Below are 27741 nucleotides of genomic sequence, written 5' to 3'. Positions count from 1 at the left end.
CACTGCATCCTGATATTGCCTGAAAGTAGACACGTTTTACAAAAAGCATGAAAGCATTTAAGATGCAAATAGCATTTCCCTGTCAAGTCAAATTTCAATTTTCAGCCCTAGTGTTCATATTAGCCCATTATCTCTAAATACTACCAAAACCAACCATTTGTTATTCTTGCAAACAAATCTGTTCTCGGAAAGGGAAGAAATACTGGGCTGTTTTTTAACTCTGTTAACTATAGAAATAGCAACAACATACAGTCAACAAAAACAGTCAATCAGTCTAGAATTCAATTTTGTTTTTTTATTTCAGTGAAAGGACAAATTTTTAATACAAAAATGTATAAAATGCTAAAAGTACTGATTAAGTTGCTTAATTGCCCTTGTCAGTGTTATATTAATGTCATTGAACTATACTAATATATTAACAAATAAAATGTGTCTGGTTGAGATGGGGCTATTTCATATGTATTTTAATCTCTTATCTCTATATAATATAACATAATAGATTCATAAGAAAACTGTTGTCGAATAAATGCGCCGCAAAAAGGAAAACATTTTCCTCATTATTGTATTGAAGTAAAAGCAGAAACGGCACAAAATGTAAATCCTTAAGTACAACTTCCTCGATGTTGTGCATGACTTGAGTAAATGTGCAAAGATACCTTCTTATACTTATACAAATGACTAATTGCTATGTAGATGTCACTACATGTTAATATAAAAACAAATTTGAAAAACCTCCACTATATGAAAAATAAGAATATAGTAGACTTAATACTTTATTTTCCATATTATATCTTATGCATATTATATCTTGTCTATTTAATATTTGTTTTCATTATTTTTTGTCTTACATAAAGGTCATTATTTTGCGTTTTGTCTCAATGCTGAATGTTAACGATTTATCTGAAGCGCTTCAAATTGCCTTGTTGCTGACTATGCATTTAAACTTCCCTTGCCTTATGCATAGCCGTCCCTTATTTCACCATTTGAGGGTATAAATACTGACAGTGTGATTTCTGGGGCACTGTTTTATGAGTATAACTAACGTCATTATGATATAATGTTCATATTCATATATATCCTCTTTCCACTTTCTTTCACAAGCAAGTCTCGAGTGTAAAAAAACACAAGCCTTGAGGTATTTCATCAGCAATCGGACGCACACACTGTGTGCTCCTGTGCTGTCGCTCTGACCAGACAGGTCTTTGTCTGGCACCTGTGGATGAGGAGGGCAAGCTGTGCGTGGATCCACTCCTGTGGCTCACACCCCGGTGACGTTGGCCCAGGCAGGGAAGGATTCCAGGTCAAACATGGCCTTTCCCCAGCTATTGATGGCCAGTGTGATACAAAGGATGCCGATGATGTTCATGACTATTCCTGTCCTCGCCTGATGGAGAAGAAGAGAAACAGTTAAGACATTTTTGGAGAAAAAACCCTTGTTAATGCTTATTCACTTTCCTGCCCGATAGATGAGATCGACACCATCCTTGTGTAATTCTGTTAAATAGGAAGCTACACAGCCAAAAGATGGTTAGCTTGGCTTAGCATAAAGGTATCATGCACATCAGAACTGCACTACTAAACACGTTATATCTCATCCAACAATGTGAACACCCTTTTTTAAGGCAGTTGTTTGCCAAACTATTTTCTTCCCCCAAGGACAAGTGGACTAAGTGAAATTGTGCTGCATCTTCATATTTACCACTACCAAATAAAGGTGTGTCAACTGTCGAGACAAAATCAACAGAAACTGATGTTTGGAAATTGCAAGCTGACATTATCACTCGTAATCATTTTAGATTGAGGAAACAAATGTTGCCATGCAGGTGCTTATGACGCACAGCAACGTAGACTGAGCAAACGGTCTGGCGCCCAAATTTCACACCTCGAGAAGACTTTTTGGCAGCAAAGCCAAAAAGCGTTTTATCAAACGAAGGGTCAGAAGTCAGAAAAACAACTGACTTTACATCAGTTCCGCTATCCTTAGATTTTAACAGTTCCCCCTAAACTGACAACTTTGCACGTTCAAGATCTCATTTTGTGAACTAACACAACAAAGCGCTGCCATACTCACCATGTCAGCCACCTTGAGGTATCCATAAGAGAAGACTATAGCGTTCGGAGGTGTGGCAACAGGCAGCATGAAGGCAAAAGAGGCACTCAGGGTACAAGGCACCATGACGTACAGGGGGTTGATTCCGATAGACTGAGACTGCAACAATCACACACAGAACGACAGGGATGAAAAGAGACATCATCTCGAAATCTTTCTGCAACCCGGGATCACTGACTTATAATTCAGAGGTAAATGTGTGAAATTCTGTGCGGGGTGAGAACTCTCATTAGGTGGGTGTAATTTGGATGTAACTCCTGCCAGCTCGGAGCTGAGTCATGGTATCTAGAATAGACGCGCTGTACGTGTGCGACGATAATGAAGCACAACAAAGATGCAGCAAACATCACTTTGTGTAATTTGCTTCTGAATTACACATGCTGCGGCACAGTAGCCTAGACGTGCAGTCAATTCTAAAAAAAATACATGCCGTATATCAGGTAACAACAACGACAGCACATTGTCAAGTTTGATGATGGACATTAGCTTGACAGGATGACACATAAAGTGACGTTACAGAAGCCATGATTACCAGAAAGTGTTATCTCCTCACTTTTCAGTTGATCACATGCTCTTTTTATAATTTCTAATCTCTTTTGTCACACAAGAGTTGGACACCCCAGTCTTTGCCCTCAATGAAGATCTATCTGAATACCCCAGCTTGGCACCGGCTCTCGTAGCCCAGCCACGGCGTTCTCTCGAGTGTTACTAGCGGGCACAGTGATGCCATTCTTCAGCAGCGGCGGGGTGGGCAGTGTTACAAGGCACTGGGCTGCATTGGTGTGTTTGGCAGGATCATTAAAAAGAGGGGGGGGGGCCTGGGGAAGGGGACCAAACACATTCAGCCGGGAAGACCAACTCGATGGGTGAGCGAATGAGGAACAAAATAGGCCGGCTCAGACTGGGAGTCGTTTCAGTGCGGGACTCCAAATGGGGAAATCGTTTCAAAAGAAATTGCGATATGTCGCACTTCACATAATTGAACCAGGGTGGTCAAACATAACAAACTCTCTCCTGCAGACTGAGATCCTGAAAACATTTCCCCTTCTTCCTGAGAACGTACCATTGAGGCTAAGACAGGTAGGAAGAGCGTAGCAGTGGCCACATTACTGGTGCACTCAGTGAAGGTAGCAATCAGCAGGCATAAGATGATAGCAATTGCCCAGGGAGGGATGCTTTGCAAGGGAGTCATTTGATCTCCGATCCACTTTGAGAGTCCTGATTCCTAAAGAGAGAAACATAGAAAAACGTGAACATCTTTCTGGGAAAATACAACATTTGTTTTATCTACATCTGGGTCAACATTAGCTGATTTACTGTCATTATACTCTGTTTCAGGTTGGTTCATTAAGTACAGCATCCTTTGAAATATTACTCAGAGCTATTTGTGGCACAAACAATCCAGGAACATTTAATCAGTAAGACATTTTCTGTTCGTACAGCCTTGACCTAAAACAGCATTGGTAGGCTACAACACAAATAATGAGGCTGATTTGGATATAAATCAAAGGAGGTTGGATTACATGCTGCACCATTCCCTGTGAATCCAATGCCATTGGGATCAAAGGTGGGAATCAACAACAATAGGATTCAGAGAGGCTTTTACAGTTGGTCAATTCTTTGAGAACTTGAACCAAAGCCGATACTTACTTCACTGCCCTTGGCCAGAGCAAAACCTCCGCCCAGAAGAAGCACGATGCCCCACGGTAGCTTCTTTTGTGCAACTTTCCAGGTGAGCAGAGGTGGAGTTGGGCCAACAGTTTGATGGGATACTTACGGAGCCAAAATAATTCAATATCAAATTCAAGACTTTGATATAGCTGCATAATACAAAATATATATCTATATATATAATACATATCCAGAAAGATGGCTCACCTGTGTCAAAACTGTGAGTCCTCCACGAACAGAATCGTGGTGGTTTAGAGGGCAGGATGAAGAGAAGGACGGCAATGAAGATTGCCACTGTGGCATCTGTCACATACCTAAGAAGAATATAAACTAACTGAGAAAGTGTCTTTAAAAGCAGGCAATACAAAAGTCTAAACTAGATTAACGAATGAGTGGTTAATCATTGTGTACAAACTCTGCTTTGGAGTTGAAGATATGTGACGCCCAGCCGTCGACGAAGCCCGGCTCCCTTGTGAACCACATCACCACCAGTAGAACGAAGACACCGAGGACGCTGATCTCTCCGAAGGACATGGGCCCCAGCCGGCGGTGCTCTTCGCGGATCACATTATAGGCAGCGATGTCCTTCTCTGTCTTCACCGCCCCACAGCCCCACGTCTTCTTAAAGCTAGAGGGATCGCACGGCACAGAAAACCACAGTGTCACCTTCGCACTCAATCACACTGCTTGGCCAGGAAAGGTTTCTTGAAGTTGTTTCAAGTCTGTGTCACTGTAATTAAGCTTTAACCGTCACCAAACCTACTTGAATCCCATGAAGACAAACTGCAGCCAGAGCCAGGCCAGTGTGAGCATGAGGATCATGTTAGGGAAGGCAAAGCCAAACCAGGAGGCAAAGTTAATCACATCCCCGTTTTCAGGAAACAGCCTAAGGAAAACCGAATAAAACAGTTGATAGAACGTGGTTGGAACTGATTGAAAACTGACTGAACAAAGCTTTGAGAAAAGCACTTACTGGTTCATCTGGCCCATGAGCACCAGATTGGGACCCGTTCCTGTCAGTGTGGCGGTGCCTCCGATGCTGGCAGCGTAACAAATACACAGGGTCATCCCTTTACACATTTTCCGCTTTTCTGCTGCCTCTTTTTGCATAGAAGCCTCAACTGTCTCATCCAAGAAAGTCACCACCAGTGGGCCTTCAAAGAAAGGGTCACTTATGAAAAGAGCGACATATGGGATTTTGCTTGGCCGAACGGAACGCTGCACACGAAGACCGCCGTGGCTTACCTCGGCCCTCACTCTGTTTCTCCGTCTGTGGAGGCTGTGTACTGCCACCCTCCGGGGTCTGGACCTGCTCCTGGGAGCTGAGGATCTGAGGTATCTCTTCCTCACTGGTGTTGAGCTGCTGCAGCACTGCTTGGACAATGGGCACCATCATGGCTGTGGTCGCTGTGTTACTGATCCACATGGACAGGAAGGCTGTCACACCCATGAAACCCAACATCAACCTGCCACGGGAAGATGGAAAACAAAACCAAGCAAAAACATTGACGCCTGTCGTGGCCTTGGAATGGAAGAGGCTTAACTTAACGATCAACAATAGAGAGGGAGTAACTTTATGATGCCCATAACCAACTTTAACATAGTTTCCTTATCTACTATATATGATGTGTTTTGATAGTTGATTAGATATGCTTTGGAAATGTTCTTAGAAGGTGAGAGCATTTGAGCTACTCACAGCGCTGGCCGCACACCGACGAGGAGCAGCACCCTCAAGGCGATGCGCTTGTGCAGATTCCAGTGCTCCACAGCTACCGCGACCAACAGTCCCCCCACGAACAACATGTTGGTGTCTTTCAGGTACTGCATGCACACCTGGGTCAAACCGAGGGAGATGTGCTTAAAAAGGAAATCCATCCCCACGGAGACGATTTGACACACTGCTGCAGTTATTTTCACTCACATTTTTGGATTGCATGATGCCGAACGCCGGGAAAAGGATGGCCGGAAGCAGAGCTGTCACGGCCAGCGGTAGGACTTCTGTGCACCAGTACACCGCCATCAGGATTATCACATAGGCACATTTGGCTTCCTGCGTGAAGGACATGTGATCACATCGCAAAAACAAGCGTGTGAGGTCAGTGAGTGTTACATCATTTTTAATGGGACGTTGTTATGTCTCAAAGGTCAAAGACGGGTCTTTTTTTTCCAATGTTTCTGCACGTGATCCTCTGGAGGCAAACACCTTTCCAGTTAATAGAACAAGTCATATTCATCGTTTTATGTTTCAATGTTCAGCAGTAACATTAAGACAGCTTAAGATAACGCATTTTCAGTTCTTGCCCCCCTCCTCCCTCACAACGCGTTTGCACGTCCCCATGTCCCGCGTAGCAACGTGGACAGATCCGACCGTGTGTTCCCACGCTGCACAGGACCCTTCATGTTAACAACGAGGGGTTAAAATAACAGGACTTCAGGGCGCCCCAGCCTCGGGCAGCAGCGGACAGTTCTCATGCAAAGTGCATCGACAGGTGCAAAGAGAGGGAGTCACTGCAAACACCACTCACCAGTGAGAGTGAGAAACGGAATCTGCAGCAGGGGAAGTTTTCGGATGCATTTACTTGACATGCACGCGAAGCGAAACGGCTCCTCAATTGCACCAGATTAAAGGAACGTGATTGGAGTAGCCGGTGCTTTGCCAAGTGGTATTTCCAAAGTGCCATTATTTCATGAAAGGATCACCGGGAGTTTATGCACTTTTGCAACGTTTTAAACATGTAAATGCAGTTACATACCGATGTGCCGATCACTAAAGGCAGTGGAAGAAGAAGGAACGGCGCTGAGAAGAGGATGAGCTCATTCTTAACGGAGCGGAGATATTTGAAGAATGCCATCCTGCAGGAAAAGCGAGAAAAGGAGGCTTTCGCACCATGGATCGCGCTTTTGACTAGTAGACGAGAGGAGGAGGGAGACGGGGCAGGAGGGGTAGTGCAACAGTGCATGAAGGAAAGAGGGAGGGAGGGAGGGAGAGAGAGAGAGAGAGGGGGGGGGACGGAGAGAGGGAGGTGGACAAAGGACTGATTGGTCATTCTATGAATGAACACAAAATAATCAGCATCAACTGCTGATAAAATAGTCCCAGAACCTCGGGTTCCTTTATACTGACAGGTGCTGTATTAAGTCATTGGGATCGGATCATTTGTGAAGTGAAAAGGAATTTGAGCCTCTGCGAGCACCAATTATGTTAGTTTACATGTCACAGGTTGGCCAGGAGAGAAAGTATGCAGATCTCTGTGTTAGGAACTCACCGTTTTCTCAGAGTCGATTTATATGCAAGATCCATCTAAGGATGAATCGTTTGACTGAACAGGAGGGTTATTTGATTCATTGCTGGGAAGAATCATAACATTCTTACAACGGCTCCCAACTGAGGAACTTCTTATTGTTAAATAAGATGTACAGTACCAGTCATTAGATTGGACACATCTTCTCATGAGAAGGTTTGCCCAGAAGTGCACAGTTATTTCAACTGTTTCTGGGAGATACGCTCCTGTTTAAGCAGCATGTTGTTGCCTAAGAGCCAGAGCCCCCAACCTTAAAAATGTGTTGCAACCATGCCAAATCACTATTCTGTGCACTAAATTCAGTAAAAGCAGGTTCTTCTGTGTGTTTCTGCAGACCTCAATGCCTTAGCACATCTACTCTTTGCAAGAAAAAAACGTGTGTATCTCCCAGAACACATAAACATATCACGGTGAATTTGTTCTTTTCAATCAAACTTAACATCAGGCTACTAAACTGCAAAAGAGTGAAAGTCACACTAATGTGAGAGTTACACTCATGTGAAAGTCACACTAATAAATAATGTGAAGTTGTGAGAACTATTTTGGGGATGTCTGCAAAATGCACCACTTCTACAGAAATATAATTTGGCTGATGAGATTTACTTTTTTTTTTATCAAATAATGCAAACTTTCATCAGATACTCACACAGTACATTGCTAGCCAAATGACTTGAATGATCAGACAAACGATGATTTGTGTATATTTGATAAAATCATGTTCTGCCATCAATGTATTTCCCCCTCATGATGCCAGAGGAAAGAGTGGCTTTATCATATGTTTTGAAATAAATTACCTATAAATGAATGATTTCTTCATCAGCAGTCTATGTATTTCAACATTACAGTCATGTGGATTTTTGTATTTTTGTCTTGGTCATTTTTTTTCATTTCTTGGCAAAAGATGCATCTTTCTCTTTGGTCAACATTTTGGTATTTACTAGCCCATGAGAGAGAGGATTTTTGTTGTTTGGTGCTGCTTAATAGCATGAAAGCTTTCTGCTAGAAGGAAGAAAAGTCTTGCAGCTTCCATCTCAGATTGCCATAATTTCCGTTATTCTGACTTTTTTGCAGATCAAATTAGCCATGTCCGTAAGATTACCAACACAAATGTATTATATGTATCATTTTTGTTAGGATTTTCTAAATGTTTTAGTGTCACCAAATCCATTTGTATGAGAAAGTAAGGAATAGCTAGATATAGTTTAGGCCAACCAACCAAAAACAATGGCCTTACTTAATCTGTTATTCTAAAAATAGAAATCACTGAAAGACAATCAGACCTACAGGAAATACAACCCTGTTGGCAGAAGTAACAACTTCTCTCTAGATTTTGGTAACCAATAATGCATTTATGATGCAAAAGTATCAATATTATGATTACCAAGGATATTAAGTATTTGCATATAATACATTATGCATGTTTAGTCCTACCTATTTTAATTTACTGCAAGCATAGGCCATTTCTGAAAAATGCTTTAATCCAAAACCAACAGCATATTTTGTGACATTAAACCCAATCTGCCTGGCAGTGTTACTAGACTTCTAAGAGCAGAGATAAGAGGAGAACATAATGCTGAGCCAAGGAATGTCATGTTCCTTGGCTGTATTTTGTCCATCAAAGTACTGACAGTAACTATGCTGCATGGGTGTTGACATGAGAGAAGCTTTACATTTGTGTACCTGTAATTGTGAATTTAGGACACAGAGTGGGTTGAAAAAGTCCAGGCTTCAAAAAAATATTTATTAAAATCTGTCTAGACCTTGAACATAACTGCCTTGATTCTGTCCCTTGCTTTATTGGTTGTTCATTTTAATCCTTATTTCCTGCAATTTTTGCCATTTCAAAAAATATTAAATAATATATAAATACACTCTCCTCTGATAAACAGAGCACAGTGATACACACATCCGTTCCGATTCAGTCTCTGATGAAGCTTGTTTGCACATATATGTCAAATGAAGGGTCCAACATTAAATCACTACTATGCAAGTACACACACACTGCCCCCGTGTGGAAGTGGATCAGACTGTGATACAGACTATGTGAGCTTTAGGAATTGTCAAATTGGGACATCGATTTCTACATTTCTGTATTGCTACATTTGTTCATTTCTCTATTTCTACATTTCTGTATTTCTTCATTTATTTATGCCTGCATTTCTGTGTCCGTATGTAAATGAGCTCAGGCGGTCCGAACCTCATTCTTGAGCTTTTGGGTGGTGGGGGGGAAAACTCTGACTGTTGTCTGTGCATATGCACCTATTGCGAGACTTCAATGCACAAGTGGGCGACGATGTAGATCACTGGAGAGGCGTGATTGGGAGGAATGGCCTCCCTGATCTGAACCCGAGCGGTCATTTGTTATTGGACTTCTGTGCAAGTCACGGATTGTCCATAACAAACACCATGTTCAAACATAAGGGTGTTCATAAGTGTACGTGGTACCAGAGCACCCTAGGTCAAAGATCAATGATCGATTTTATAATCGTATTATCTGATCTGAGACCGCATGTTCTGGACACTCGGGTAAAGAGGGGGCAGAGCTGTCAACTGATAACCATCTGGTAGTGAGCTTGGTAAGAGGATGGGGAAAGACTCAGGACAGACCCAAGCGTGTAGTGCGGGTGAACTGGGAACGTCTGGAGGAGGCTCCAGTCCAAAAGATTTTTAACTCACACCTCCGGCGGAGCTTTGCTCACATTCCTGTGGAGGTAGGGGACATTGAACCAGAGTGGTGCATGTTCAAAACTTCCATTGCTGAAGCTGCGGCAGTTAGTTGTGGCCTCAAGGTCTTAGGTGCATCAAGGGACATTAACCCTCGAACCCCGTGGTGGACACCAGTGGTCAGGGAAGCCGTCCGACTGAAGAAGGAGGCCTTCCGAGCTATGATATCCGGTGGGTCTCTGGAGGCAGCTGCAGTGTACCGGCAGGCTTGAAGGGCAGCAGCCTCTGCGGTGATGGAGTGTGAGCTTGGCCGGAGAATCGGAGCAGCGGGGGCGGTATTGCACTCGCTTTACCGCACCGTTGTGACGAAAAGAGCTGAGCCGAAAGGCAAAGCTCTCGATCTACCGGTCAATCTTCATTCCTAACCTCACCTATGGTCATGAAGGATGGGTCATGACCGAAGGAACTAGGTCACGGGTACAATCGGCTGAAATGTGTTTCCTCAGGAGAGTGGCTGGCGTCTCCCTTAGCCATTCGCGAGGAGCTCGGAGTAGAGCCGCTGCTCCTTCGCGTTGAAAGGAGCCAGTTGAGGTGGTTTGTAAGGATGCCCCCTGGACGCCTCCCTTGGGAGGTGTTCCAGGCACGTCAAGCTGGGAAGAGGCCCCGGGGAAGATAACAAGCGACCACCGGCAGTGGTCAGAACATATTGTTTATTTTCTTTTCAAAAGAAAAAGGTAGTTTGGTTCTGGTAACTGTAATATAGATCTAGACATGGCTCAGACCCTGAAAGAAGACACAGAGATGACCACGGTCTGTGGACAAAAGCTTTGTTTGAAATATTTAAATCACAGGGTACAGCACAGCACACTTTTGAAAATGAAATTAATACATCTGGTAAAAACATGTGACTGACCCAACACTGCAGGAGCATGTGAACAACTCCAGAGGATGGTAGTAATGCAAAACTGACGATGGCAGTTCTGCCTTTATACCTCAAAGAAGAAGAGGCGCTGCCTCGCAGCCTCAGCAGCAGGAGTCACATGAGATGGGGCCGGTGTTGTGTCACGTGAGGTGTCTCTTCTAAAAACATGGCCACAACTAAATAGCACAGAACAAAACAGCATCCGACTGACTGTCGTCTGTCTGCTAACACGCTTCATTAAGCATAGGAAAACATGGTGGACCTAAACGTCGCCCCGCTTGTTTGTTCTCGCCTCGTAACGTTTCTCTAGTCCCACTTCATGATGCCCGAAACCGCCGCTGAACCGTTAGCTTAATGCTAGCTAGCTGTCAACTGCTACAAACGGTAAGAGGAAGCGAAATATGAAACGCTGCCGTTAAATGCCACTGCCCTGTAATAACATTGGAGTTACATTTTACCAGTAAAGCTACTCTTTATTAGCTCCACGTCAATGCTTTTGGTAACAAACCAAACGCCATACGAGGGCTTTTTGATAGCTTGCGTGAGGTCTCGTATCGTCAAACTCATAACGTTACGTTAAGCTAGCCAGCGGGCTGACGTTAACTTATCCAGATCGTCTTCCTCCAAAGTCACTTTGGCCTTTTCAAAATGTATAACGCATAAGAGCCTCGCATTCGCTAGCTAAGTCACTGATATGTGTCGTTTGAAGGATACAATAATTAGTTGTGTACTTTATTGGATGGTAACAGTTCAGACTCCGGTGAAGGAAATCGATTCAATTCAGGTACTGGCTAATTCGCCATTGACGTAGTTGTAGAGTTGTCTCTCGGGGATGACGTTGGATGTGTCCGTGGGGGGGAAGCAAGAGGCAGTCATGTGAGCAGAGCTAAACTTGAGGGACTTTCACAAGTGGTGTGCAATCACCCACATCACTCCTTTTATTGCAACAAGCAGCCCGCTTCTATCCTCCTGTCGAAAGCCATCTGTCATCACAGCATTGTGCAGCATTGTGCACAATGTCAGTGTTAAATCACCGTAAGATAGTCTAAGTTAATCTAATGGTTCATTTATGCGCTCCGATTATTTCCATAGACGGACTGGTCGAAGAGGATTACGAGTTCTGCCCTTGATGACTTTGAGATCATCCTTCATAAATGTCTTTCAGGAATCCTTGTGGGAGACATCAAGGTGAATGCAGCAGGACACTTTGCGACTGTTAACAAGCATCAGAAACTCACCATGGATTGGCTGATGCACGCCGTCGAGAAGGACTTGGGGGTTGACCGGCGGCAGCAAGGCCCAGGTCCCCGTGCCAGGGAGCTCATTGCCCTTGTTCCCACACGCTGGGTGACCAGTCTGAGGGAGATGAGGCTCATGCGCTGTGCCCGCTTCGATAGTATCAGCGAGCCGGAAATCCGCACATACCTTCAGTGTTCCCAGGCAAAGTTGCCCCCTGGCTGGACACGAGTGTGCATTCAGGGTCTGAGGAAAAGCAAGCTCGGCTACAGATTGGCCAGAGACCCATGCCATCAGCAGACGGAGTTCACGTCACAAGAGTCTTATGTCAAAACCATGCAGTATGTGTCGCAACATAATGTCAGGTAGGATACACCCTTTGATGTTCTTTTATTCTGTTTATATTCTAAAATGTATCTTTGCTTACATTTGTGCAGACACAAATTCAAATGTGAATTACAGTCATCCAAAGAACTAAAATTAGCTTGTAAATGTTTCAATTTCCAGGTTTTGTACTTTGCATCACGAACAACCAGACATTTCACACGTGACATTTGGCATGACACGTGCGTTTTTTTGACTAAATTCTCACATTTAATAGTAAATGATTGACAAAAAAGTAATGGTGAAATTTTCCCAAGTTTCAACCCTAATCTCAGGATACCTAAAAATTCTAAATTCTATCTGGTTTGTTTTTATATTAAATGAGCTTTATTCAATTGCATTGCTCCCCTCTATGGTTAGGACAATATTTCTTATTCACTGGTAGCGGGAACGCTTGATCGTGCACACTTAATAACGCAAAGAAGTTTACTTTTGCTTTTAGTTTGTGGAAGTTACTATGGTCAGAAAGTGAAATTGAACTATTAACTTTGTTAATTTAATTCTGATGATGGATGTCTCGTAAATGTCTTGTTCAAGTTAACACGTGTGAAGTTTATATTATTGAAATGGTGAATGATAAATGCAACCATTAAGTTGAATATATTTCCGATGGTAAACCTATAATCAATCGGCCTTTTGTCTTTTCCCCTTTTCAGGAATCTGTGGCGTGACGCTCATTCCAAACATGTGCAACCCTATTCAGGAGCCAATGAGCAGATGCATATTGCAGCTGTAGATGCAGTGCGTCAGGCATTACAGAAGCTCTTCAATTCCCCATTCATCTCAGCTGACAGAATGTCACCATCTCTTTCCCCGGCTAGAGAGAAGGAGAAAGAAAACAACTTGTCATCCGGTTCATTGTGCTTTTCAAAGTCCCAGCCGGACCATCCTTGTCCCAACGTTCTGCCTGCAGATTGTCTGCTGGAGACAGCAGAGATGCTCTACGTTATTCTACCCTATACTCAGTATTCACTCCATGATATTGTCTCCTTCAGCCCAGCCAAGCTCGCAAACAGCCATGCCAAAGTGTTGTTCATTCTGTACCAGGTACTAATAGCCCTGCAGGGATGTCATGCGTCAGGTCTGTCTTGTGGAGAGCTCTCGCTGATGGACATAGCTGTAGATGAGCAGCTCTGCAGCCGTCTCAAGCTCAACCTAGCCCATTACGAGGAACTGGGTCCGGAAGGGGATGCAATCAGCGATGTTACAGGCAAACGAGTGCCAAAACCTGTCCTGCCAAGGAGCAAGTCATGTGTGAGCCAAGGGAACAAAAGACTTTGCAAAGACTGCTTTGATGAGCTTAAGAAGTTGGTTCTGGACTGGGTCCACGGGCGAGTCAGTAACTTCCGCTACTTGATGGAACTGAACAGGTTGGCAGGACGGCGTGAAGGTGACCCTAATTATCACCCAGTGCTGCCATGGGTGGTTGACTTCACTGGGCCATTTGGAAAATTCCGAGACCTGAGGAGGTCAAAGTTCAGGCTCAACAAAGGGGATAAGCAGCTGGACTTCACATATGAGATGACCAAAGAGGCTTTGGCCGCTGCAGTGGGTAATGGGGTGGGTGTAGGTGGTGTAGGTGGGGACCTTGGTGGCTCCGGAGGTGGCGGTGGTGCTGGACCTTCTGACCATCTCCATGTACCTCATCACATATCTGACGTTCTCTCAGACATAACCTACTACGTCTACAAAGCGCGACAAACGCCCAAGTCGGTGTTGTGCAGCCATGTTCGATCCCAGTGGGAGCCCAACGAATACCCAGCCAGCATGGAGCGCATGCAGTGCTGGACCCCCGATGAGTGCATTCCAGAGTTCTACACAGATCCCTCCATTTTCCGCTCGATCCACCCCGACATGCCAGACCTGGAAGTGCCTTCCTGGTGCAAGTCGTCTGAAGAGTTTATTGAGGTGCATCGGCGCCTCCTGGAGAGCAGAGACGTGTCCCAATACTTGCATCACTGGATTGATCTCACATTTGGCTACAAGCTGTCTGGTAAAGAAGCTGTCAAGGCCAAGAACGTATGCCTGCACTTGGTTGACAACCACACCAATCTGACTACCTACGGCGTAGTTCAGCTGTTCGACCAGCCCCACCCACCACGCCAATCTCCAAGTCAGTACGCCCCAGCAGAACCTCCAGTCCTTGGCCTTGCTGCTCTCAATGTGCCTTCGTTACACATCCCTCAAACCGACACCGTAGCTGACTCTGTGGATGGACTGGTGCCGGAGTCAACCGGGTGCGAGTCGAGTGGCTGGACCATGGTAGACAGGGATGAAGATCTGGAACAAGGCATGGAAGCCCTGGACTCGTTAGCGTCTGCCGGCTCATCCGGCTCTGCTTCCTGCTCTGTGCCAATGCCCGGCGTCGGTGCGGCAGGAGGAAAGATGGGAGGAGAGCACACAGGGCATATCACGTCGCAGTCCCCGAGTTCGTTCTCCGGGGAATTTGCGAGCGGCGCGGGCCCTGGCTTACGCGGTGCCATGTTACAGAGAGGCGGGCCGACCAACAGAAAGCACACGGAGGGCACTGTGTCTGCCACCAATGCCGAGGAAGTGAAGATCCTCCTCCCTGAAGGCTTCAACCCGCTGCAGCCTTTGGATGAGCTGGAGAGGTTGAACAATTTCCTGGTGAAGAGTCTGCGCGCCGAAGTGGGGCCTCCTGACTGCACGAGGGACGGCGTCACCGTTGAATCGCTTCCCTCTCTCACACGGCTCTATCAAAGGGACATGCAGGCCCTCGGCGTTGTCATCGCCGAGATGTTCTACCCCGCTAAGCTGAGGGGACTGAAACCCGGCACCCCCCTGAGACAGCGGTTCCAGGCTGTCATGAAGCTGTGCTCGGCCAGCCTGCGCGATGTGCCACTGTCATTGCATTACGCCCTAAAAACACTGCTGCTAATTGAGAAGCACTCTGGAACGGCACAAACAGAAGAACCAGATTGCCCCCGCCCACTCCTTTTCAGATACGAACCCATCTGGGATGGTCTCCCTCCCCCAAACCCCTGCCAGCTACTGAACTCGATCATCTCGCCCTTTCCTTTCCCTCCCTACTTTGCACCCCTTCATCGTTTTATCTTTTCCTACCACGCCACCATGGAGACCACGTGCGGTCTTCAAGGTAGAGAGGTTGTCTTCCAGCTGTGGCAGCAGCTGGAGACACTGTTGCGGGGGAACATCACGGCCGAGGGCCTCGAGATCCTCTTACCCTTCATTCTGGCCCTCATGCTTGAGGAGTCCACTGCAGTTTATGCTGCCTGGTACCTTTTCGAGCCCATCTCTCGAGTGCTGGGTCCCAGAAATGCGAACAAGTACTTACTGAAGCCACTTGTTACCGTTTATGAAAACCCTCACTGCCTGCGTGGACGCTTCTATCTCTACACAGACTGTTTCATTCTGCAGCTAATAGTGAGGCTCGGCCTGCAGGCCTTTTTGTCCAGCCTACTCCCCCATGTGCTGCAGGTCCTCACTGGCTTCGAGAGCTGCCTCTCCAGCTCTAGGGAGGCTTGCAAAGGGCTGAGGGACGGCACGTGTAACCTAAGAGAGGAAGAGGAAGAGGACTTTCAGTGTGGCGAGGTGCGGTCGGCTTCCGGGTCGGTCAGCGCAAATATGGGAGGTGGCAGCGGGGCCAGCGGAGGAGTCGGCGGGGTGGGGGACACTGGGATGGTCGATTACTCCTCTGGCGTCAGTCTCAATGACCAAGTGTTCATGTCAGAGGCAGAGGAGTTTCAGAACGGGTTCTATGTAAACAGTGCAGCAGGGGCGGCTTCTGGGAAACATCAGAGCCAGAACTCTGCCGCCAGGGATCAAGACCAGGAGTCTCAGAGCGTGGGGAAACTAAGCGACAAAAGCAGCACAAGTGAGCTCTCGTTGGGTGATGGGGACTCAATGAGGGACCGAGCCAGTCTCAAATCGTCCAACAGCAGCCAGGACCTGAAACAGGCAAGTGAGGGAGAGGAGGGAGGAGAACTGGAGACAGAGGAGGTGACTGGGGCTAACGGGGGTCGAAAGGGGACGGAGGACCCTGCCACTGCCAGCCCGGGACTAACGCTCTCTGGCTGCACTGATGCTTCAGGAGCTACAACGGCCACTCTGCAGGGGCACTTTGTGAACGGAATGGCACCGGAAGAGACTGAGAAAGGCGTCGTGGGAGAGCAGGAGGAGGAGGACCACGATGCATCTGACGAGTCCGGGGAGAAAGAGCAAAAGATTCTTCTAGGTGAGGGAATGATGGAGTTTTCTCTGGACACAGTATGAAACGGATGGCTTTTTTTGTTAATTAAATCATTTCTCTGCACACAGATACAGTCTGCAAAACGGTCCGGTGGCTTTCGGCAACGCTCGGACCTACGGTGACTTCTCGATACGTCGCCAGGAATTTGCTGAGATTGCTCACAAATTGTTACATTGGTATGTTATTGCAGAAGGCTCATAAAACCAGTTTAACTGCCTGAGAAAAGCCGTAAGGGTGACTGCTAGTCCTCATCGCGTTCTCTGCTTGTAGGACTTGACAAACATCAGTTTGTGTCCGTGGCATCTGAGGAGAGCAGGCAGGAGAGTGTGGGAATGGGCAGCGTTTATGAGAAGAAACCGGTGGTTGGTGACCAGACAGCCGGACCCGTGTTAGAGTGTCTCATCTACATAGCTCAGCTTTATGGAGAACCTGTGCTAACTTACCAGTACCTGCCTTATATAGGATATCTGGTAAGCCATATGTACAATAACACAGTACAAACCTTGTTCTGCCCATTACGTTTTTTATTTAATGACATTCTTACCAGCTGACTTTTATATGGTGGGTAACAAATATGTTTTGTTTTTTTTCAGGTTTCTCCACCTTCTTCGCAGCGTCTTAACACGCGTAAGGAGGCAAGTCTGCTTGGAGCTGTTGCCCTTACGCAGAAGATCATTGTCTTTCTCTCCGATACCACACTTATGGACATGCTAATGAAGATCAACCAAGATGTGCTCCTCCCTCTGCTGGATTTGCTGACCTCCCCTCGCATGGGGTAAATAACACGCATTCAACTATGCACAATACCAATGGAAGAAGTACTGTAAAATATTATGTTTATTTTTTGCCTTGTGTTCAGCTGTTTATAGTTGTGGATGGGCAATGTTTAAAGTTTTTGAGTTGTACGTTAGTCAGTATACTGCTGCAATAGCATTGTCATTAGCTTTGTGCTTGGTTGTGCCTGTTCTGCTGTGCTCAGGTTCCCCAGCGGGGTGCAGACACGCACCGCCGTCTGCCTCAAGACACTCAGCCTGATGGCTCTCATCTGTCTGCGCATCGGGAGGGAGATGGTGCAACAGCATATGGCCGAAACTCTGCGTCGCTTCTTTGCCGTTTTCTCTCTGCTGCATTTTCTGCAGGCCCAGGTATGCACACACACACACTTAAACACATCAAAACTGACAACCTGACTAATGTTGGGGTTTTTTCGGGAACGCTTTCAACCAGCACGTTGGCAGATAAAGTTGATACAGAAACATTGAATACAAACTGTGACAGACGGGGAGAGGAAAGAGAGTTTATGCATTTATGAGAGGACGGGTGGTCGCTCTCGTCTCAACCAACCATTTAGAAGTGTCTTTAAAAAACAGAATTCACAGATGTGGTGATTTATCATTTATGAGGTAGCTGGACAGCGCCCCTTGTAGAGTTGTGGGAGAAGTCACAGTCGTGGACGTCTGCACCCCTGAAGAGACAAATGTGACGTATGAGTTGGCGGTGTTAGAGGAGCTACAGACTGTATTCAACCCTGAGATGGCCCATGCCTCCTACATCCCCTTCTACTGCCTCATAGGTAGGACACATCTCATCTTGTTCCTAATTCCAAATTCCAAATAAGCGGAATATTCTGTGGTATAATCTGATCCTTTTTATATGATTTCTTTAGGGGACATGGCAATACGGAAACTGGTTCCCAACCACGAGCTGGTCTGGCAGTTAGCCCAGTCCTACCACCAGAGTTTGCACCAAGGGAGTTCAGAGACGTCCACGGCGGAGGTAGCCCCGTCCTCCACCAACGTCCCCTCTGGTTTTGCCAGACCTATCGGCTGCAACCCATTCCCTGCACCCTCGACTAGCTCCACCTCGCCGGGAGACTCCCTCCCTGAGTCGGGCACGTTTGGCAGCCACCTGGTAGGAAACCGTATCCAAGTGTCCCGGGACACCGATTATGACAGTAGCCGAAACCTTGGTTTGGCCAACTCTTGGGGACGATCCAGCCACACCAACACCACCACCAGCACCACCAGCACCACCACCGCCTCCAGCCTCACCACTCCGTCCTTTGGCACGGCTTCCGTCTCTTCCTCCTCCTACTCCTGGGTGAAGGGCCCTACTTCAGAGGACAGTGCACTGAAGCAAGAGCTCCCTCGCAGCGGACGCTCCCTGCAGGGCAACTGGCTGGCCTACTGGCAATACGAGATTGGCCTCAACCAGCAGGATCCACATTTTCACTTCCACCAGATACGACTGCAGAGCTTCCTGGGTCACTCGGGCACCACAAAGTGTTTGGCCCCGCTGGCTGGAGAGGATTACTTCCTCTCTGGAAGTAAAGACAAGACGGTGAAGCTGTGGCCCCTCTATAACCACGGCGATGGAACGCAGGAGGTGGAGCCCCGGGTTACGTACAACGACCATCGAAAGTCCATCTTCTACGTCGGACAGCTAGAGGCTTTGCAAGAGGTTGTCAGCTGCGACGGAACGGTGCACCTGTGGGACCAGTACACAGGTAAGAGACGATAAGAGGCTCATTATTAGTACATCATAGACTTAAATAAGCGGTCCCCAATTCTTTTTGCCTAACAGACCAGTTTCATGTTGGACAATATTTTGCGGGCCGGTCTTGAAGGTGTGGAGGGTAAACAGGGAGTAGCGCATGTAATATGGAAAGAATACGGCCATTTAAAAAATATTTTCCAGGTAAAAAAGTAAAATGAGAGAAAGGGGTTTTTTGTCTTTTTTTCTCTCTGTGCCCTGTTACCAAGTGGCCCGCTAGATGGGGGGGAAATAATCTATTTATTCCGTGTAACCACGCTCAATCTCTTTTCCTCAGGCAAACAGATCCGCTCGTATGAAGCCGTGGACGGAAAGAATCCCATCACAGCGGTCACCACCATGCCAGCGCCACACTGCAGTGTGGTGTTTGGCAGTGCGGATTCTATTCTACGCTTCATCGATCCTCGCAAGCCTGGCCTGCAGGTAGCAATCCGCCACACAATCCGTCCACCACTTATCAGCGCGTCCAACGCGGTAAGATCTCTTCGCTACAGAGTTATTCCTGACTTGACGGTGACAAGTCCTCCCGTATCTCCCCAGCATGAGTTCCGTCTGGCATACAACAACGTGAGTGCCGGGCTCATCCGCTACCTGGCGGTGAGCCCTTCAGGGCGCACCGTGGCTGCAGGTTTCTCGTCTGGCTTCATCGTTCTGCTCGATGCACGCACTGGACTTATTCTAAAGGGCTGGCCGGCCCACGAGGGAGATATCCTCCAAATGAAGGTACTCTTTTTCTTTCCCCTTCGTCCATATAACTGAACAGGGCCGCCTCTGGGTTACATCTTTGTCAGTAGTCTACGAAGGGCCAATCAATCTGTGAACAGCTTTTTGGAAGATTATGTACCGATGATACTGAACAGATTCCATGAAGCTGTGCCTGTTGACAGCAATAGTAATTTATGCAATGAACAAGTATACTTTTTTTTGTATTTGAGTTTCTTTGTCTTTCATTTGAATGGCAGACAGTAAATAGAAATGGGGCCGACTGATGAAGGTCAATGTGCAACGACCTGGCAAGGCACATTAAAAAAAATGTTTGGACAATGTATAGTGTTTGATTCCCAACGGACTTCTAAGGACAGGAAGGAAAGGAAACAACAACGGTGAAAGTCCAAGTTAGAATTATTTTTTTTTTAGGTTGCGAGGGAAACAGAAATATCTGTGATTTCCTAATTCTTTGGAGGAACAAGTCGATATTTCTGCTATAGAAGAGGATACTACAATCAAATAACGCCCACACACCTACGTGGACCTCTGTTACACCACTTCTTATCTTTCCAACAAGGGCCGATGTGGTGAATTAACAGTTTAGTTGTTGATTCAAGAAGTGGACTGGTGGACTCGGGGGATTCAGTGGGTCACTTGAATGCCGTAGTCCCACTGGCTAACTTGTAGCCATACAGAAGTTAACGCCTTCTTTTATAGTGACTCCCTTACTGTGTGATTTCCAAAAGAGAGAAGGGTTGTCTGGTTTAAGTGGGGGTTGGATGAACTTTGTAACATCAAATCCAACAGGCCTGTAGGCTTTTACTCTAATGCATGTCATTTTTTCTCTTCATTATTTGTTTATTTAAGACTTTAAAACTGGTGTATAATGTGCTTTTACCAAATGTCTTTTGAGCAACAAGATGGGGCAGCATTTGAGAGAAGTGTGTGTACTTTGTATCTTTTGGTGGATTTGTGGTGAATGGTTGAAACTTTTGGATCTGCCTGTCAATCACTTGTGTTACATTACATGCCATTTAACTGAGGTTTTTATCCAAAGCGACTTACATTATAACCCATGCGTTACATTTTGCCTCGGGAACAATTAGGGGTTGGGTGTCTTGCTCAGGAACACTTGGGCATGGCACATGGGGCAGCTGGGATTCAGACCACCAACCTTGCAGCTCCCAGCGCATCACACTACTCCATGCGCCACCATCACTTCTGTGAGCCACATTACACCCCTGTGACCTCGACCTCCTGATGGCGAGTTGTTTTTATGCAGACGGAGAGCTTGGTGGTACAAGGGCATCGCTGTTAGCGACCAAAGCGTATCACCTGCCTCTGATAAAAACAATTCATTTCAATGTTTTCAATAGTCACTTAGATGAATACTGCTGTTGGATGGACATTCAGCCTGCACATTAACAGGCGTGGTACATCCAATCTTCATTTAGTACCATATAGTGTGTAAAAATGCCAGCAATTGCATGAAATCAGGACTGTCCCCAAACAATAGTTGAACAAGTTTGTTGTGTTCCATGACCACGTCCCACTCTCAGAAGGTGTGGCTTTACTCCTGCGTGATAAATATTCAAGAAGAGGATCAGCCAAGTGACTACTCAATGTAGTGATACTAAGTGGTGCAGAGATGGTGAAAGTTGTACCCGGCAAGTCTGTTGTCAACAGTAAGCAAGGATGAGCAAACTTTATTTAACCCCGAATTAGGTCAAGGATTGTATCTCTAGTTTTAAAGGCACAAGTTTAGGCAAATATGGACACTGGTTAGTCATTAGAAAGCCCACAGGGTTTCTCATTGGCACATTCGTATTATTCAGACTTCCCCCTCAATTTGTGTGTGTGTGTGTGTGTGTGTGTGTGTGTGTGTGTGTGTCAATCAGGAGCTGTTTTCACATCCGTCTGGGAAATGGAAAACAAATTGAAAATGTTTAAATACATTTTGTAGTAAATAAACAGTTTAAATTGTTTTATCTTTTGGGTACAGGAACACTACTAGTCGGAGGATTTTAGTAATTGCATTGATAATCAGTCAGTTACTGTAGACCATGAATACGAAATTGATAGAATTAGTGGAAATGGATAGAAGTACTCTGCATGGGAAAATCTAAAAATTAGATCTGAGGATTATTCTGGTCAAAAGAATTTGAGTTATTTTGCCTTTGGTTAAAAAACAAATCTTTGTATTGGAACAACAATTTCAGTGCATTTACAAGGAAAATTGTAACTGCATGCCTGCTTTACAATCTTGAAAAATACATTTTGGCAAACATAAGAGGTCTGCGTTTTCTGGGATTTGACATCAACAATGAGTGACTTCCTTTCTTTTCTTTTTTTTTTCTTTTTTTACTTTTCAGGCTGCAGAAGGAAACTTGGTGATCAGCTCCTCCACTGATCACACCCTCGCTGTGTGGAAAGATCTGGAGCACAAGCCTCTTCGCCAGTACAAGTCGCAGTCCGACCCCATCCACGCTTTCGACCTTTACGGTTCTGAGATAGTGACCGGAACGGTGGCCAACAAGATCGGGGTGTACTCCATGGCCGACATCTCCCTGAGTCCCGTCAGCAGCACCAAGCTGAGTTCGGAGAACTTCCGTGGCACTCTGACCAGCCTGGCGGTCCTGCCCACCAAGAGGCTGCTGCTGCTGGGCTCTGAGAACGGGGCCATCCGGCTGCTGGCTTAGGGAGGATCAATGGCTAAACACTCGTTGACCCTGAAAGTGTCTTATTCCTGAAGAACCCAGATGTCTGAGCTTTCAAATGCACTGATTGAACTATGCAGTATTTTTTAGATCAAATCACTTTTGTTTGTTTGTGTTAGCGTCCGTGTTTCCTAAAGAGTTGTTTCTCAGTAGATTATTTGTACGCCATGAACAATAAAAGTACATCCGCTGCTCAGCCGGCTGTCCTGGTGCTTCTGGTCACCGTGGAGACGCTGTCAACTGTCATGGCTTACTGATGCAAAGCCTTTATCCTCCTGCACGAGTATGGCCTCAATCGTGACATTCAGATCCTCCCCCAGTTTTGGGATATTTTTTACCCACTAATGAATTACTTGAATTTGCGTTGCAATTTTTTTAACCAGGTTTGGAAATTCTTGATTTAGCGGTCAGACCCTGTAGCAACGTTACACTGGGAGTGTATTTAAGCAGGTGCCACTCTGACTGCTTATGCCAGTTATTAGACTCACAACTTTACTCGTTTATGATAGCTAACACAAACAACAATGCCAAGATACACAGTTTTATATTTAGTCATTTATATTAAACTGCATATATATGTAGAGATCATGTAATCAAATGTTAATTTACTCTTTACACGTGTAATGCTAATGCATATTTCGGTATAGTTGTACGCTCACAAAAATCATAATGAATCTGAGTCTTCAAAGGACGTTAGCATCACATAATCAAAGCTCTTCCTTTATATGATTTCATTGCTTTCATGTTGTAAAGTGCAGTTTGCCTACTTTTCTAATTATTTTCCCAGAACTCCAAATAATCAGTCATGTATATTTAACCTTTTGATATTTAGTATTTTTTGTAAAAGTAAAAGTTTAATGATCTTAAAAGAACAAACATTTTTTTGAAAAGAAGCTTTGTACTTGCATATTGATAATTGGTTGCAATAGCTGCAGCTATTTGAACATTTTTTCCTTGGAAAAACGCTTATTTATTAACTGGACAAATAAAATTATTGCTTCTATGTTTTTCGTTTGTGTTTCACTTTTGTGCGATTCCCCTCGATTCATTTTGACTTCCAGCCTTGCTTACTGCTCTGAAGCTCAAAAGAGAACAAAATTTCCCTCCTGTGTTTGCAGACTGCTGTCATGTGATCAAAGAGATATCATTTTTTTTCATAAGGGTGAAATGTGACCAAATGCACAGAGGAAGTGATTTATTTCCTAAAAAGAAATGTCACTCTCTTGAATAGTTATTTGCCACGATAAGAAGAATCAGCTACTAGATTCAGCAAAGCAATTATGTATTTTCTGTAAAGTTAATGATATATCAAAGCCAGGGGGTTCTGAGAAGCGTGGGCTTGTGTTCCCTGACATCAAAGTACCTGTGGTGTCAGCGAGCTATATTTGTTTGCCCACGCAGTGTCGGCAACGTTGGCCACACTTTTGCAACTAATCTGACGTGTATTCGCTCCGAGATTAAATGGTCCCGCTATGGTCATCTGTCTGTTGAAATGGAAACTGGCTAAGCATCTTGATCTTCACTATTTGGCCCTGGAAGGGTCTCAGTAGCTACATTTACAAACAAATAGAGGCCTAAATGAGGTCCCAATCAATGTAAGTTGATGTTTAACTGTTTGTTGGGCAAGAGCCAATCTTTGACTCTCAGGAATCCTGCCATCCGCAGTCACTTAGTCGCTCCTTTTTTGGACAAGGGTGCACATTTATTTTTTCTAATTTAAATTTAAGGTAAGATCAAACTTATTGCAAAAAAAAGACGGTGTTGTGATAGTATTGTGCCTTTGATGACTCGTTTGGAATATGTTTAATATTACTCAGCTCTCTTTGTGGGTTTTAATGCGTGCGAAGCGGGTTATGGTGAAACAGCCCTTAATGCTTTTGACTCATTTATTGTTCTACATTTAGAGATGTAACGTGGATTTGAATGCCACAATGCATCAATTCTCGAAATGTCTCTTCCCACAAAGTGTAAAGCCTATCACTGACTTTTACCAAACAATAATTATGCCAATTGGGGTTTGGTTGGAAACATCTTGGTGCAGGGTCCAGACAAATCTTTGGTGTTGCTTCTCCCGGTATATGTACAGATGATCCGGGTTTGTTTCATAATAGATACGGATACCGAGTTAAAGTGTCAAAAACCTGCTTACAGTTGAGCTAAGAAAGGCAAAAGGTAGCAGTGGTGTGTTCAAGAGGATTCAATATGAACCGTATATGTGTTTGGTTTTTCTTAAAAATGACCTGGCCGTGTGCTTTTTTCAGCCAACGTGATTTCTCTCTCTCACAGTTACATTGTAAGGACATGGACCTTCGTCTGACACTCCTGTTGATCAGCCTCTGCAGCCAGGGAGTCACTGTAGGACATTGCATTCATTCTGAAGAACTCGCTACATGATCATAATCTGTGTTGATTGCCTAACGGTTGTATAAATTGTTGTTGTACGCTCGCTTCCTTCTCAACAGAATGCTGAATTGGCAGAAAACGATTCAATCCCTTTGGTGCCTCTTATCCCCTTGATGCCCAGTCACCCAACAGAGGTTAGAGACACACGAAAAACCAAAAACAGTTTGAACTCTTTTTTATTTTCCTCTGATCACTTCAAAGTTGACACCGACACATGCTTTAACACGCTGTACTTTTCCTGCTCTCAGAAAGTAGAAAATGGAAGCGCAGCACAACCGAGTAACGCGGACACCACAGAAGCACCTCTACTTGATGGCAGCTCATCGGAGGGAGCACATGAGGACAGTTGTCCGTCCCTTGGACAGAGCCTACAGTCCAGGCAGGCCATCGCTGCAGCCGTCCAGAGACTGGGCGTGCAGCTGCTGCAGAACCTAGAGACCACGCCAGAGCAGCCAAACGTCATCATATCTCCTCTGAGCATATCGTTAGCGCTCTCTCAACTGGCTTTGGGTAGGAATGTCCTCCCGCAGCATCCACATGACGCACCGGACCCGAAACATCCCTTCACACGCGCACTTACTGCGTGTGATGAATTGTGTTTCAAGTCGTCAGGAGACCGTCCCCCTTCTGATCTAAATATCGGCCCCTTTCCTTTTCTTCTCCAGGCGCAGTAAATGAGACGGAGGAGCTGCTGATGCATCACCTAAATGAAAACACTCTTCCCTGCTACCATCAGTCTCTGCACAATGTCTTAGCGCAGCTCAGAGACAATGAATTGCAAATTGCCACACGCATCTTCCTGCGTCAAGGTTACTTCTTAGAAATAGCTTCGTACCATCCCACAACACAACACAGCTGCTGTTTGTAGGTAACATAACATAACATAATATCATGTATAATGTGTTTTAGGGTTCAAGCCAAAGCAAAGCTTCATCGATGAATCCAAGAGGTTGTATGACTCGGAACCAGCAGTTTTGGAGAGCCTGAAGCAGATAAACGACTGGGTAGAGAATGCAACAAGCGGAAAGATAACCGACTTCCTGCCGGCTTTACCACCAAATCTGCTCCTCATGCTCATCAACGCTGTCCACTTCAAAGGTAAAATGTCACCGAAAATTGAGAATTGTCATTTCTTAAAATGCCAGTGGACATAACCAATGGAGTCTCTCAACGGTTATAAGACGTCCCTTTCCTTCCGTTTTTCGTGATACGCACAGGAGAGTGGACGGCTCGATTTGACCCGCGCTTCACCTCTAAAGGTGTGTTCTACCTTGACAACGAGCACATGGTTGATGTTGAAGTGATGGAAGATGCCAAACACCCCTTGAGTTTTTTTATGGATAATGAACTGGAGGCTCTGGTAAAATACAGTTTTCTACAGTTTCATCCCAAGTTTCATCCCAAAATATAAATCTTTACACGCAGATGGCAAAGAAACATTTATGCCTAACATAACCTATATTTATACTTCATGTGCAGGTAGCGTCTTTCCCGTTCCTGAAGTCAATGAGCTTGTTGGTAGTGATGCCCATGTCCGGCCAGGTGAATGTGTCTTCACTTTCCTCAAAGCTGAATATCTCGGCCTTGTATCATCGTCTGCCCAAGGAGAGAGCTGTTCAAGTTAAAGTGCCCAAATTCAAACTGGCGTATGCTCAAGAACTAAAGGATGTCTTTACTAAATTGGGTAAGAGGTTGTCAGGTCTAGTGTATTCATTTTCAACAGACAGGCGAATTCTTATGGTTCAATGGCATTTTTGGTTTTATTTAACCTATCCTCTGTTCTCTTTGTTAGGCCTCGGCGATATGTTTTCCAGTCCCAACTTGGCTGACATGGCAGATGGCCCCCTGCTGGTTTCCAGTGTGATGCACAAGTCCATTATGGAGATAAACGAGGAGGGTGCAGAGGCTGCTGCAGCCACCACTGTAGTCATCTCCCGGGCATCGAACCCTGTTTTCCACCTCAGCAAACCTTTCTTCTTTGCCGTCATGGACGATACAACTCAAGTGCCCATTTTCATGGGTGTCATTAACAACCCAAATCCCGGTGCTCCTATTTTCAAGAGACAAGTTGGAAAAGATTTAGTGGGATTCCAGGTTGACAAAAATCATGTTGGCTCATCTAGAGGCGCACCTAAGTAAGGACTACTTACACTGCTGTCCCAGGGTAAAACCAGAACAAGATTTATCATGATTGTGTAGATTAAATGTACAATATGAATAAACTGAATCTAATGTGTGTGTAAAAACAGATGCTTCATGTGTGTCTATGCTCATTGATGAATTCACGGTGTAAGGTACTCTGCATTCTATGTAGAAACCAAATGTTTTAGCGGTTTTGGTGCATTCAATACCAAGTCCTTGGTGAGCAAATACGAGTTAAATACGAGAAAAGGTTTACACACATAGTGTAAACTCCCTAAACCATTAATTAACTGCCCTTTAAAGTTTTAAGGAATCAATCTGTAAATCGAGTGTCACAGCATTATTGCATATTTTGTACGAGGTTGATTTAAAAACAAGTAATGTCAAGGAATTGTTTGAATGGTAACATGCCACGGTTATGACGTGGGTTTATTGTTGTCTTGAATGTAAACTGATGCATTAGCAAAACTTGGAAATAATGAAACGGAGAACATTTGCAACGAGGTATTGGCATTTTAAAAAATCAAAATGTCAGTTCTTTTGCATGAAATTATCTTGTATTTGGAGATCCCGCCCTACCATTTTTCTCTTTGATTAAACAAGTTATTGTTTAAAGGGGTGCCATAGTGGATTTCTTTTTGATCGTTTGTTTCAGATCAAACAAAATATAAATATAACATCTATCGTTTGTGATGAAA

The 27741-nt window shown here is 45.1% G+C and overlaps 3 protein-coding genes across 6 annotated transcripts; 2 read left to right on the top strand and 1 right to left on the bottom strand.

Moving 5' to 3' along the window:
• Positions 1 to 280: 280 nt before the first annotated feature.
• slc13a5b (solute carrier family 13 member 5b) lies at positions 281 to 6671 on the bottom strand. Its single transcript, XM_037472816.2, is given in 13 exon segments — positions 281 to 1384; positions 2072 to 2209; positions 3174 to 3335; positions 3761 to 3882; positions 3989 to 4095; positions 4197 to 4409; positions 4545 to 4667; positions 4755 to 4935; positions 5027 to 5247; positions 5478 to 5614; positions 5703 to 5831; positions 6535 to 6647; positions 6650 to 6671. Coding segments are annotated over 13 exon segments (1794 nt in total). The 3' UTR covers positions 281 to 1258.
• A 4122-nt stretch (positions 6672 to 10793) lies between these two features.
• Positions 10794 to 23489, top strand: wdr81 (WD repeat domain 81). Its single transcript, XM_037464845.2, has 12 exons — positions 10794 to 11053; positions 11835 to 12270; positions 12946 to 16505; positions 16589 to 16696; positions 16791 to 16990; positions 17114 to 17295; positions 17500 to 17665; positions 17928 to 18093; positions 18187 to 19026; positions 19351 to 19496; positions 19614 to 19796; positions 22154 to 23489. The coding sequence occupies exons 2-12, from the start codon at positions 11909 to 11911 to the stop codon at positions 22478 to 22480; spliced, it is 6240 nt and encodes a 2079-aa protein (XP_037320742.2). The 5' UTR covers positions 10794 to 11053; positions 11835 to 11908; the 3' UTR covers positions 22481 to 23489.
• Positions 23490 to 23944: 455 nt separating this feature from the next.
• On the top strand, positions 23945 to 27662 carry serpinf2b (serpin peptidase inhibitor, clade F (alpha-2 antiplasmin, pigment epithelium derived factor), member 2b). Of its 4 annotated transcripts, none has more exons than XM_037471133.2 (9): positions 23945 to 24093; positions 24785 to 24853; positions 24961 to 25035; positions 25150 to 25411; positions 25567 to 25710; positions 25811 to 25999; positions 26119 to 26261; positions 26381 to 26585; positions 26694 to 27662. In XM_037471133.2, exons 2-9 carry the CDS (start codon positions 24800 to 24802, stop codon positions 27038 to 27040), a joined length of 1419 nt encoding a protein of 472 aa, XP_037327030.2. In that variant the 5' UTR covers positions 23945 to 24093; positions 24785 to 24799; the 3' UTR covers positions 27041 to 27662. The 4 variants fall into 4 exon arrangements, with proteins under 4 accessions (XP_037327030.2, XP_037327001.2, XP_037327021.2 ...); XM_037471104.2 differs by having other exon boundaries at positions 23948 to 24093; positions 24760 to 24853; XM_037471124.2 differs by having other exon boundaries at positions 24093 to 24225.
• Positions 27663 to 27741: the final 79 nt, after the last annotated feature.

Source organism: Pungitius pungitius, chromosome 3 (assembly GCF_949316345.1).
Source record: "Pungitius pungitius chromosome 3, fPunPun2.1, whole genome shotgun sequence".
NCBI classification, from domain to species: domain Eukaryota; kingdom Metazoa; phylum Chordata; class Actinopteri; order Perciformes; family Gasterosteidae; genus Pungitius; species Pungitius pungitius.
The sequence above is the reverse complement of the archived record's forward strand: the minus strand, read 5'-3'. Positions and strand labels throughout refer to the sequence as shown.